The 13,845-nt window shown below is 38.4% G+C and overlaps 1 protein-coding gene across 1 annotated transcript; it reads right to left on the reverse strand.

Moving 5' to 3' along the window:
- Window positions 1-245: 245 nt before the first annotated feature.
- Window positions 246-12,406, reverse strand: pi4k2b (phosphatidylinositol 4-kinase type 2 beta). Its single transcript, XM_055041530.1, has 11 exons — window positions 11,850-12,406; window positions 7,434-7,585; window positions 7,057-7,137; window positions 6,721-6,840; window positions 5,808-5,939; window positions 4,554-4,707; window positions 4,267-4,331; window positions 4,002-4,104; window positions 2,751-2,884; window positions 2,598-2,657; window positions 246-1,607 (listed from the first exon to the last, which is right to left on the reverse strand). Exons 1-11 carry the CDS (start codon window positions 12,205-12,207, stop codon window positions 1,434-1,436), a joined length of 1,533 nt encoding a protein of 510 aa, XP_054897505.1. The 5' UTR covers window positions 12,208-12,406; the 3' UTR covers window positions 246-1,433.
- Between the last annotated feature and the right edge of the window lie 1,439 nt (window positions 12,407-13,845).

The following is a 13,845-nucleotide window of genomic DNA, read 5'->3' on the forward strand; positions in this document are numbered from 1 at the left end:
CCATAATCTATAGTGACACACATCTGTTTCCTTTCCAATGGAACGTGTCGATCAAGTTAAGAACTACTTTAAATCTTACATGATATCAACGAATGTGTACTTAACCTTATGAATTTCACACGTACACAGATGTATTTTTAAACATCAAACACTCAGCTTATATTAGAGTCCAGTAAAACACCCAAAGGCTACATTTTTTCCAGTTTGAGGATCCTCAGGTATGACAGACACCTGACCCTAAACGATTCAAATTTCCCAAATTTTATTACTTCTTGTTTGTTAAATATACAACTCTCATACAATCATCAAGTTCGAATAAAAACTTCAAGATTCATACATAAGAAAACACAACGGCATCGAGCAAAAAAGAGAAATATTGTCCTAAATGTTTTTCAAAGAACATTTTACAAAGAGGACTTGTCGTCCCCTAATGCACGCGGTTCAAGAGAAAGCTGCCAGCAATTAAATCACATGCCAAACAACAAATACATTCATTGTTATGAGAAGTCCCATTTGTGACAGCATTCTCTTGTACTGAAATGTTTCGGAGATAGAATCCGTGTGTAAACTGTGAAAAGAATACATTCGAGCGCCCTCCCTCCCCAGGCCGGTCCTATAGATTCAAGTTTCGTCACGGTTCTCAGCGTGAGGCTTCGTAATTCTTCAAAAGAAAGAAAAAGAACTTTTGGCAGTATGTAGACTTAAAGACACTGTTGACATTGCAGTTTTGAAATATGAATAACAATGGGCACAGAGTGGCGTGACCCATGTGAGTGCAGATCCACATGTACATTACACCAAGTATTCCTTTAAGGCAAAGCAAGAATTCGGGGGTTTTATTCCAGGTGAGGACAAATTCCAAACTGCAGAATAAATCCCATAATGGAGAGACCTACAGACCAGTCCTTAGATAAACCCAACACTGTTTAACTTCTAAAGTGGTGTGTTGCGGTGTGTAAGTGCTGCTTTTTGGCAATTACCCCACCAACAGACCTAATGTGAAACTTCAGCAGATGCAGTTGAGTGGATTTTTGCAAAACAACAACAAAAAAAAGAAGGTTGCTTTCCAAACAATGAACAAAGCCCTCTCTGTGGAAAAGCTGATTATTCAACCGCGCCAAAATGGCATAAAGGGTCTCACTGACAGGAAATCGAGGTATGTTAATCTCTGCAGCTTCCACGTTTTGCTGCACTCTCTTAAAAAATTAAATTAAATGGCCTCAACTTAGCTTCCCTTCATACAGTTCAATGCATGATCTGTTATCCATGCTTGCCTTCACTTTCCCGTCACTCCAAAGACAGATTTGCACTGTTCCCAGTCTCATAATCTCTGCCCTCATTTAATCCTCCCTTATTACAAAAACTGATGTCGGTACAGAACAACAGGCTGTCCAACAAGTCTGCCCTTAGCTTTCATCCTCGGGTTTCTCGCTTTACCAAGATGAAAAAAATGGCCGTTTGCAGTGGAAGGTTTGTGTGAAGGCATTGCCCAGAGTGACCACCCGTCCTTGGCCGCCTGAGCGGCTGCGCTCCACCACAACACGGGGCATCTGCACCAGCTGGATGGGACTCTTTCCATCCTTAAGCGCCTGAGTCAGATTCAACACCTGCAGGGACACAGAGTTACAGTGTGAACGGCAGAAGCAGCCGACTGGGGACCTACGACAGAAAAGGTTAATCAAATATGCCGCTACACAGCGCGTCCTGTTTGCGTGCATATTATTTTTTTAAAAATGAAATGTTTCAAAAGGAGGCAGAATTAGCAACAACAACAAAAATCAAGCTGTACATAAAATGAAAAACCGTAATGTGTATCATACGTCGTCTGGCCTGCACTCATGCAAACCTATTAATTTGCAGCCTGTAGAATCAACCTGATTCAACATTAAGCAGCCATTACAGATTTCATTTGTCCGTTTTACACTGAAGCCAAAATATGTACTTATTTTCTATTTCGTCATGCTATTCTTCAACAAACGGAAATAAATGTTAGCTGCAATTTTAGCTTTTCCGGGTACTACTAAAATTCATCACAGCAATATTCCACGTGTCGTTTGCATTCCATGCAGATTTTAATTAAAAAGCTTTGTAATTATTCTTTTTTTTTCTGTGATCTTGGTTCAATACTTTTTCCCCCACATTCTTTTATCTTTTGCTGCCGCTTTATCAAACTGATTATTTGATTGATCCCTAAAGAAATGACTATAACCTCGCTGTGTCTTGATTCTCTCCAGCTCACTAGCATTAATTTGATCACTTTTTTTTTTTTAGCTTGTCACACTGAACCTGACAAAAACTTTAATCAGTTGTCTTCAAAAGATTATAGTGGTGTTTTTTAGACAAATAAAGACTACCAAAATGTTTTACTCTGTCAAAAACATAATATAAAACAATAAAGAAGGGAGGACAGGAGGACTGAGAACCTTTAGCTTTGCAAAGTCGTAACACTGTATTTCTTTTTATGCATTAAAGGAGTAGTATTGTTTATTTTCCAGACAGAACGATAAAGTAACAGTGTCACCTTAAGTTGTTATAAAAACAATATATGTGTGTGTGTTAAAGTAAAAGAACCTATTTCAAGCAGTCTGTCAACTCACCTGTCCTCTCATGACAGACATCTGTCTCTCAAACATAGTTTTATCAAAGCCTTTATCTGCCTGAAACCAGAGAAAATCACTATTGTTAGTGAGCACAAGCACTGCCATGTAAAAAATTGCAACAGCTCTGTTTGGAAACATGTTGATTTGCACCTTGAACATCTCATAGAGGTCCTCACAGAGGTCCTGGACAAAGTTCATGTCGGAGATGCGGGACAGCACCAGCTCCCTGGTCTCCTGGGAGAAAGGCACCTTGGCCTGAGGGAGCCACGCCCAGTGGAAGGGGTCTAAAAGATGGACACAAGCACAATCAACTTTAACTTCATTCCTTACAAATAATTTGTGTTTTAGACAAGAAATTACCATCAAAACTATTTTATTGTTTGATAAACCAAGTGACTAACTAGCAGTGAAGATTATAAACTTTACGAGCATCACTATTGATTTAGAACTTCAGGGAATAGAAAGTATCGTTTGAACACTAGTGTAAAAAAGTGATTTAAGTGAAGCTTGGAAAAAAAGAGCACAATAGATATTTTTCAAACAAAACTCAAGTCAAAGTAGAAAAACCTAAGGATTCTTGTTGAGTGCATCACAGGTGACCACGACTCAAAATGAGCACATTACGTAATATAAATGGAGAATCTTCAGCAATATCCCTAAAACTACAAGGTTCAGAACAGACAGAAATTTGTTTCCTGAATACCTCATTAGCATAAAACTTTGGATGGCAGCCAACATTAGACAGCAACCAAACCCAGAGCCATTCTTCTTCACAGCTGTCCTACGTATCAGTATATCTTGCACACTTCACAGTGAGGCATCGCACAGCAGTGTTTTGTATTGTGCATTTTACAGGTAGAGAATAGAGATGTTTGTCTCCAAAACACACACACACACAAACATAAAACAAGTAAAATTGTAAGATGTATAGGAAGGCATGAAATTCAGAAGAATGTTAATGCAACCATTCATCAAGACAAAAAGTGTAATCCTCTACTTGATTTAACAATCATTGATTAAACTTTGCTTTGTGAAGCACTGCAGTAAAAACAAAACACTAAAGAAAGAGGGAATTTGAACAAGTTAAATATCAGCTTTAGAGGAAGGAGGATGGATAATTTCCTCCTTTGTCTTGAGCTGAAGCTAAGCTAATAATCTGCTGTGTGTTTCTGATTACAAGCAGACAGATTAGGGTAAGTAAGACATTTGACAAAATGTCAAGCAGCTTCTCTGACAGACTGGCTAACTTGTCTTTAAATTTCTTTAACATGAAACACGATGAGTAATCCCTGCAAGATAGGTTCTATTAATTTTTTTTTTTCCATTATAATTATAATAATTGTCAGACTTTCAAACTGTTAATTTAGAGATAGACTTAGTAAGCACAAGTCACAGACATACATGCTCTCCACTCGTCTGGGTGTTTAAAGGGGAAGGCCAGGCCATTGTCGATGGCTGCTATCTTGATGCAGGAATCTGTGCTGTTATCCGACCACTCAGCGTCCTGAAACGACCATCGAGAACATCGAGAACACGATTGATTTAAACTAAGTTAATTAATTACACTTATTAGTCAACATGTGGCTGATGATGACCGATAATCGCTTTTACTTTGACTGTAGCGTAACTGCGTCCAGGATGAAGCATTACTACTAACGCAGCATACCTTATCACTTTCGTCTCCCTCTCCTGGCTTCTCATACTTGATCAGCCAGTTGTCGTTGCCTCGATCTGAAGAGGGAGAAAACAGAACATTAGCCGTGCCTGGATGACGCAAGTGCTTAAAGCACATGAGACAACAATTTAAAGCTCCAAGTTTAAAAAACTCTGACAATTGAAGCAGCAGTTATCCTCCAGGGTCAGGAGACATATTGCAAAACAATTAAATTAAGAGAAGTAAAAATAGGAAATACAACAAAATGCTCTCCACTGCATGAAGGCAAATGCCCTCACCTGTATTTCTGATAACATAATCCAACACCACCAGTCTCTCAAACTGGGACTGCAGCTGCTTCCTGATGTTCTCCGGCAAAGGTTCGGCCTCAAAGCGCCTCAGCCAGTAGTCGGCTTCGCGGTAACCCTCCACAAACAGTTGAAACGAGCCCACCTGCAAACAAACAGGCAGAACATGACGTCTTCACGCGAAACAAATAAACTAAATGCTTGAGTGTGCGGCAGCAGTTCCGCTTATAAAAACAGGAAGTTCACCGATGATGTTATAAACTGCGGAAAAGCAGCAACAAAGACCTGAAAGATGTTGGGTGTTTTTCTTTAGAGAAAACCGTGAACTTAGCCTGTTGATAGTAACAACAGGCTAAGTGCTACAGCTCCTCCCTCAATGCAGAGCCTGCCGTGAACACCAAACACTGATAGTTTTCCTGTAACATCAGGTTGTTTCTCCACGACGAGTACACAATCATGATTGGCATTGCTAAGACCCTCCCCCTGACTATGATTGGCTGCTTCTAGCAGGAGTCAAGGGAGCTGGATTTTTTCACAGATTATATAAAGATTATATAAATAGAACATATTTTATATATGTTATTTTTAATAAAACATATTGTTTTTAAAAAAAACAAAACATATTTTAAGAATATTTAGGGGTTTTCTGCAAAACTGGTTCAAAACTGGCTCAACCTCGGAATCATTGATCTAATTCTGACACGTCATTATGTCAGAACCAGTCATCTTCATCGGCCAAAGCTGTATGTCCTAACAAGGAATTTGAGTTTGACTTTCAAGCATAAAGTATAAATATATAAAATTTAAAGGAATTAAAGGGTAAAAGTAGCAGTTCGTACACTACTATAAAAACATATCATCCAGTTAATGTTTGATCCTCTCTTGGTTTTGAGCATTTGTGATAGATGGAAGCTTAACTTATCAAACAATATCATTTATTGATCAAATGAAGGCTATTTTAGTCCTAACAAGCCAATTCCTGATCTGAGTACCAGCAGCCCTGTGACTGTAAACTTAGCAACACTGAAGACAGGATCTATTAACATCAACAATATTACAGGATTCTGTTAACAATCTTGTTAACAGAATCACAGTTATGCCCAGCAAAGAATCAACGCTGAGACGGCATCACTTTTTAGCAGCAACGTCAATGCCTGAGGTGGTGAAAACACAGAGAACTGGCGCTAAACAAGCATGTTAACGTCAGGAAAGAAAAGTGTTTTGACAGGTGTGGTTGTTTGTTACCTTTGGAGGAAGGCCCACTCTGTGAAAGCGTCGTCCCACCTTCGGGACTTTCTCTAAGGCGTACTTTTTCCCTCTGGACTTCGCTCTGTCTATTGCGCTGTAGTGGAATGTCTCACTCGCCAAATACACCACCTGAAGGCAAGAACTATATTTAGCCTGGACCAGCAGAAGAAAGCATTTCTTAACACAAAAATAAAACACAAATCCCATTTACTTTGAAAAACAGAATGAAAAGTTAAAACACAAGGCTTTGAACAAAAAAGTAAAAAAACTTAAAACTTCTTGGTTACTTTGTATTTAATGTAAACATTTGTTTATTTAATCAACTGAAAGTTAAATTTATTTGTTATATCAAGTTAATCTCAAATCATTTATACCCCTTTGCAGATTTCTATTTAGAGCATCCTTCTGGTGTTTTTTTAATTTCATAAATATCTTCCTTCCAGTCTGCACGCTCATCTGACCGAAACTACACAGGATATTGCAGGATATTGTCAGGAGGAATGGGAATGCTAAAGTTTTTCTGTTTGTTTTTTTTGTTATGTAATAATACAACTTTCTGAGAATCACATTTATGCCCAGCACAGAGTTGACGCTGGCACGGCAACACTTTTTAGCAGCAACATCAGTGCCTGAGGCGGTGAAAACAGAGAACTGGCGCTAAACAAGCATGTTAACATAAGGAAAGCTAATTTAGGTGAAAATGAGAGTTTTCACCAAGCCGTATTGATCACAATAAGATCATAGGTAAATTACTGAAATATATCTCTGCGTGTTAAGGCTTTATATTTATTGAATTACTGAAATCTTTAACTTTTCAATGACACGCGACCATTCTGAGATGGTAGATGGTCGTGTGCCCATATTTTCAGGCACATGATGCCTAGCTAATGAGTGTACTGAAAGAGGTTACCTTTGTTTTGGGCACCACTCCAAGGCCGAGCTTCGTATCAACCAGGGAGGCTGCGGCTTCTGACAGATAACCCTGATTGGGCAACAAGCAGCCTCGGCCAAAACAGCACGGACAGCAGAGCTAATGACAAAGACAGGACACAGAAAGACATTTGTAGGGGCTTAAAAATGACTCCTACGTGACTGTAGCCATTGATACATCATGATCTATCAAAAGAACAAAACTAAACTCAATAAATTAAAGCAATACTAGTTCATATAAAAGTTTGAAATTAAATCCACAAGTCCATCTGTTTTCTTTTCAAAATCAATAACAACCATATGGTACACAGTTTACCTTGTGAAAGTATTTGGTCCATTTTGGGTTCAGGTGACCGTACGGTTCTTCTGACTTTGGTTTAAAAACGCCAATGATTTTCTGAAGAGATAAAAAGTCAACATTGACCAAGTTTATGCTCAAAAAGATCAGCTGAGAGTCATTTGTTGCCTGTCGAATAAAGACAATTACAACATCAAAGACAAAATCTTTTTTGCTTCATTATTTTTCAAAAGAAAAAAGGGGGAAAAAAAGTGTGAAGTGACAATGACAAAAGTGAAAGTTGAGTCAATTAAAAATAATTAACAGCTCATAGATCATAGATCAATATCCTAGAATTTTGTGCAGTAAATGTTCCTGTACTTTTTGTGTTTTGAGAAAAATGACTGTAACCTTACCCCTTTTGGGTCTTTGACAAAATAGCTCCCGCTGGACCCCTGGGAAATCCTTTCAGGAAAAACACCACCTTCAATGGCCTGTTCTGCCCTCAGGATGAAATCTGCAAACTCTGGATCGTCTGGAAAATGGTTGAAGTCCCCACTGTTTGTTCCTGGTTGGAAAAAAACAAAAAGTTGTTTGATGAGGAAAAACAAAAATGACCCGACAAGATTCATACTTTGGCAACGACAAAAAGGTCGAGCAGGATAGGAAGCCGACAAGACTCACTAGGCAACAGCAGGTGTTGTTTGTGAGCATAAAGTTTATCAGATAACACAAGATTCTTGTACCATTGACTTAATTTTTAATTCATCCTCTGTACAAAATGTATTGTGATATCCACGGATTGTCTTATCTAATAAATGTATAACATCTCTCTTAAAAGCATTCCACCAGTATGTTTAACTTTTATTATTAATTGTAATTGTTAAGTATTTTAGCTACTTCCCAACCCAGTCATGTGTTTAAATACCTTAAATTGACTTATTATGACCAAAGAACACATTTTTGTGGGGAAACTCATTGCAACCAATGCAGTATGACTAGCTGTTCCAGACACCTGGGCACCTACATCACTGTGGTGAAGTTTTAAACCCAAGAGTGAACAGGGGCTGATTATGTGGGGAAAAGTGAGACTTGCACAACAACTGCATTGCTCAATCTAAAGTAGAAGGGAGTTTTAAGACAGTAACTGGTAGAAACTATGTTTCTGTTGTTAATATATTTTAATGCAGTTTTCCTCACCAGTTTAGTTGCCACTATAGTTAACTGCAGTTAAATCCCTGATGAAGTTGTCAATTTGTTAGATCTCCAAGCTAATGCTAGAGAATATTTCCTCTGCTATCTTCCCAATAAGTAAAATAAATCATTTAAGTTTCCATTTAGCTCAGACTTGACAGAGACACTTGGTTATGACTAGTTTTGTCTTGAATGCGATATCGGTATTTGAAAGTCACAATTACTCTAAACTTAAAGCATGTTCGGCGGCCCAAGTCACAGAAAATGATCAAATGTACATCAATTTTAATGGAATTGAATTGCAGACATTTCTCCATCGAAGCAACAAAACTGGATGAATCATTTCATCACTTGGCAAAATATTTCAGCTGCTTTGCAGATCTGTTTGCGAAGTCTCTCTGGTTAATATGCCCTGCTAATTATTCCTCCGTTAAAGGCCCCTTTCACATGACATGACACATTCCTACCTCTTCAGCTTGCAAGAAGCAGAGCAGTCAGCTGACAGGGAGGCTGTGTGTGCTCTGCGTCAGTCACAGCATGTTACTACATGATGCAGGGAGAAAAGAAAGGGACAGATGCCGGACAGAGAGGAGCAGATGCAGGGTCTAGACAAACACTTAACCAGTCATTTGCTAGAGAAATATAAAGAAAAGAAAACGTAACTTTGACGCTAGTTTACTTGAAGAAACAAAGCAGGTGGCAATTAAAAAAGGATAACTCGGAGAAAAGATCTGTTAATATTTGTGTTATACTATTTCACCAGTAACAGTGATCTGCATACCATGCAGGAAATCAAAGAAAGACCGATTCACCCACAGGTCAAAGTAGAAAGTGTTTGTAGCTGGTGCACAGCCACGTGGCGACTCCTGTAAGGTGTTCAGTCCATATATTTAGCTGCCATCTTATAAGAATGAAAGCTTCCTGGTCTGCATTTGCGTTGAAAGTCTAAAATTATATCATCCCGGAGTCTGACAGCAGAAAGAAGCAAAGCTCTTCTCTTGTTTAATCTCTTTCTACTGACTTCAGTTGACAGAAAGCCTGAGTGAGCGTGAAACAGCTGAAGTACTTCCTCTCTCTCCTATCCTTACGTTTTCAGCACAGAGCACCAGCACTGCACCACAGACTCTTTGTGAGGCGACCTGCAAAGTGGCCTGATGCATATTTGATCGCAGCCTCTCAGACGTCCAGCTCAGTTTTTAGGGAATGGAAAACTCCTTTGTTTGCAGTGCAGGAGACCCGGAGTGAAGAGTGACGCATCAAATCAAAACAAAGAAAAAAAAAAAAACATTTAAAAATAAGATTGTTAGTGAAATTGAGTAGTACAGGACATCAGAATGAAAAATAAAAATTTAATTAAAAGTACAATTGAAACACTGTTTTCTGCTTTTAGTATTTTGCTGTGACTGGAGCTCAACCGCATGCAGAAATTACCAATGAGAGCGAGCAAGTAAATGGTACAGGTATTAATTTTATAGAGCGATGTTGTAATTTTACACCGCATTTGTGTTAAAAGGACACAGAAATTGGGACGCAGAGACCTGCCATTTGTGGCTCAATCTCTCTCTCTCTCTCTCTACCTGTGGCCTAGATATCTGACCCTGATTAAAAATGGTCCAACAATAGATTCCAACAATTGGAGATAACAAGCACTGGAAGAAAAAAAAAAAAAAAAGACACAAAGAAACAAGGTGGGCAGTATCATGCGAGTTAAAAAATTGAATGTGCCGCTTCCATGCAGACTGCATCATGTTTCATTCTTTGTTTCCTCCTGTGTTAGACTCTGTTCAAATCATTTTGGACTGGTTTGATCTATGAATGCTGACAGGGGTGGTGTGTGGTGTAGAGCCAGACTATGTTAGTCCTCAACGTAGTTGTCAAGGGTTTGATTCCCGACCCTGAGACTTTTGCTTCTTCCTCTGCCTGTTTCCTGTCTAAACACTGCCTCTACAGACCCCTAGTGCCAAAAACATAACTTTGAAGAAATGACAGAGCTGAAGGAACACACTTGCAATGCAATTTTTTGAGAAAAAACTAAATCTGATGAATGTTAAGGACATATGCTAAGATGGATAAACAAATCCTTTCATTCCCAGGAGTCCTCAAAAATGTTACCTCTCTCAAAACACTGCATCACATTTTGACTGTTTTATGAGCAACAGCCCTTGAAACAAAGTTGGATTCAACAGGTCAAGAAAGTTGGACATACGAATTGGCCAAAAAAAGACAATCTATTTGAAACATTGCACTGCTAAGCTAATTCAATTAAGTAGGAATAAAGATATTTTTCTCAAAAATAGAAATTGGAGCGACCTAAAGAACAGTATCAGCAGGACAAAAATGTACAAAATGGGTAACCAGTTGTTTATAAAATAAAGTCCTAACTTTGTAATTTTGCTTTCCACCTTTAGACCGAAGCAAAAATACAGAATAGACCCCCGAGTAGAGCCGCACTTCAGGTTGCAGTCATCTTTGAAACATTGTATTTGCCTGGATAAATTGTTTGGTAGAAGATTATTCTTCAAGTACTTCAGTCATACTCTGCATAGCAAAATTATATTTGGATAGTTTGAGGGACTCGTCTAAATTGTCCCCACCTGTCTAAATTGTCCCCACCTGATGAATATATATATATATATATATATATATATATATATATATATATATATATATATAAAATATATATATATATATATATATATATATATATATATATATATATATAGAGAGAGAGAGAGAGAGAGAGAGAGAGAGAGAGATATCTATATCTATATCTATATATAGATATAGATATCTATATATATATATATAGATACAGATAGAGCGGCAAAAGCTAGCAGAGAGTAGTGGGGCCCAGAACGCCGGATAAATTTAGTATATTCTGTTTATTTTGCAGAATATCATGTTGCACCATTCCACTTCACAAGCATGGTGTTTCCTAAACATGTTCCTTCACTATCTACATGGTGACTGTTTATGTTTTTGACATAGAAACTGCTTTATATGTAGAGACACATGTTTCCTTCAGCAACACCTGGGAGAGGGGCACAGTTTGTTGACTCTATGCACCAATCAGCCAGATAAATCTATGGTTACTCCAACATTATTTTTTGACAACTCAACAAAATGTTTTTTTTAAACCATGAAAACAACATGAAACCTTTTTTAGCCATGCTGCGCCTTGTAGTGTTTTAATTTTGTAGAATAGCAGATACATAATCTTTAGGGTGACATCATTTACAGGTTAATAACAAAAGATCAGTTCAAAGGTGCAAAGTGCTAGACGTGCGATTATAATCAACTCCCAAAGGATTTGCAATGAGCCAAATAACCAGTGAAGTCAAAAGGACAGTTTTAATAAAGTTTAGAAACTTTATTAAAACTGTGTCTTGACTAGACGTAACAACAATGGAAATGCATAAAATATCGGGCCTTTAAAATCCCGTAGGGCTCGGTCGGATGATACTGGATCAATATTCCTGAGTGACTGCATAACATTACATCGATTTGCCCACGTTGCATTCACTGTTATCTCTTAAAAAAAAATAAAAGTAGCACTTACAACCATATGCCACGGAGTAAGGACGACATTTCTTGCTCTCCATAACATGCGGGAGCTACGTTTAAGTCTAAATAATTACCAGGGGAAGCCAAAGTGTCTTTATCCGACGACGAGCTGTGTCTGTTCCGCCTGCTCCTCTTGTCGCGGGCGCCCTTCGGAGACGTCGAGCTTCCTGCTAAGCAGGGTAACAACAGCGCCTCTTCGCCGGAGCCGTCCGTCTCGAGCTCGGTCAACACGCTCTCACGAGAGTCCGAGATACGGACCGCGACTCCGGGATTGGCCACGAATCCCAGTCCTCTTCTACTGTTGTCAAATGACACCTTCAAGGGTCCCGTGGAGTGAAAGTTCGAGTCCAGTTCGGGCACTGCCGCTGCCGCCCCGGTGTCCAGCGCAGGCAAGCCGCTTTCTGTCTCTGTTAGATCGCACTCTGTCATCATTTTTCGCTCCTTCTTTGTGTAATTTTACAGTTAATGAAGGATTGGTTGCAGTTTCTTTTCTTCGAATTATTAGTCGTTCATTTTAAAACGAATTCCATGTTTGGGTGAGGACGTAATCCTAAACGTTATCACCTGATAGCAGCTGCTTTCGCTCCCCCAGAGTGCCAACATAATCCGTCGTCAAGCCTTTTCCTTTCCTTCCTTGTTCTTTGCGCATGTGCAAGATGGTCGTAGGTTGGAGATGCCTTCAGGTGCTATATAAAACATCAGAACTCGAAGTTTCTAATAACCACGATGAATCTGTTTATTATCTTTTCACTTTATCAACATCACAAGTGTAAAAAATAACTTAAATCAATTCTGAAGTTTCTTCGAGATCATAGCAAGTTGTTTGTAAAATTATTCAACTAGTTTCCTACACATGTTACGTTTGTTCGCTCTAATTCAATACTGTGCAACATTGAGAAAGACAAGTAGGCTAGGAATTAATTTTTTTGAATTAATCTTTTCTAGTAGAAACTCCGCTACTAAGCAAACTGACGATAACATTGGCCCCGTCATCCAGGATTATCACGTAGGCCTACTTGTTAATTGATGTTTAAAACAAAACAAAACAAAACAAAAAAAAACAACATTTGATCAAAACGGCGGTGATTGTCAGGATACGCAATATGTGCACACATGGCTTCCCATACTTGTGTCATTGGCAAAGCAAGCTCACTGAAAGCGAGTTACTATTATTGACCAGTAGATGTCGATGTTGATTCACAAGTGAAACCAGACATAGAACCCTACGGTTTCAGTTTGTTTGTTTTGTTTTCATTATCTAGGCAATCATGTTTTTCAATGTTTGGCTAGCATCAGCTTCAAGAACATGTAGACACTGTGACCGATTCTGCCTCTAGGTCTTTCTCACTAGCTCCATATTATAACAGAGTTTTTCATTTAAATCCATTCTCTGACTAGTTTTACACACCTTATTGTGTAAAACGTATTACACATGTATTACTGCCAACGAGCAGTAATACATGCGTCATTAAAGCATAAACACCAGCAAAACTTGAATATGTGCAGCACTTTCCAAAAGTATTTACACCACTTGAACTTTGTGTCATTTGTATTTTCTCACCCCTTCGGGTCTGATGCTCCTCTCAAAGTTCCATTTGTCTAATTTCCTAAATACGTCCATGTATCGTATTGTGACGCAAAAATATTGGCTTATCCGATCTGATTTTTATGATTAGCCATATTGTTCAAATTTTTTTTTGTTTGTGTGTTTAAAACTGTCATACTTTGACATTTCACAAACTAAAATGGGTGTCCACTTGTGTTGGTGTCGGACAAACTCTTATAACGAGTTGACCTTCTGTGAAAATTAATACTAAATATGTATTTGTTGGTACTGATATCTCTTTTGTGCATACTTACAGTACTTGTTCATCCCTTATAGGCCATTTTAAACCAAATAGGTTTCATAGACCACATAAACTTTTGAAAGTAGAGACAAAAGTCTGGAGAACTACTGCTCCAGAGCATTTTAAAAGACTAGAAGACGCCCTGGCTTCTTTAAACCAAACTAATGTATCGGTCAGGACTGAAACTCAGCCTTTTCACCAAGTGCTTGTCTTTTTTTAATGA

The sequence above is a fragment of the Poeciliopsis prolifica genome, unplaced genomic scaffold (assembly GCF_027474105.1).
Source record: "Poeciliopsis prolifica strain line A6 unplaced genomic scaffold, Auburn_PproV2 SCAFFOLD016, whole genome shotgun sequence".
In the NCBI taxonomy this organism is placed as follows: domain Eukaryota; kingdom Metazoa; phylum Chordata; class Actinopteri; order Cyprinodontiformes; family Poeciliidae; genus Poeciliopsis; species Poeciliopsis prolifica.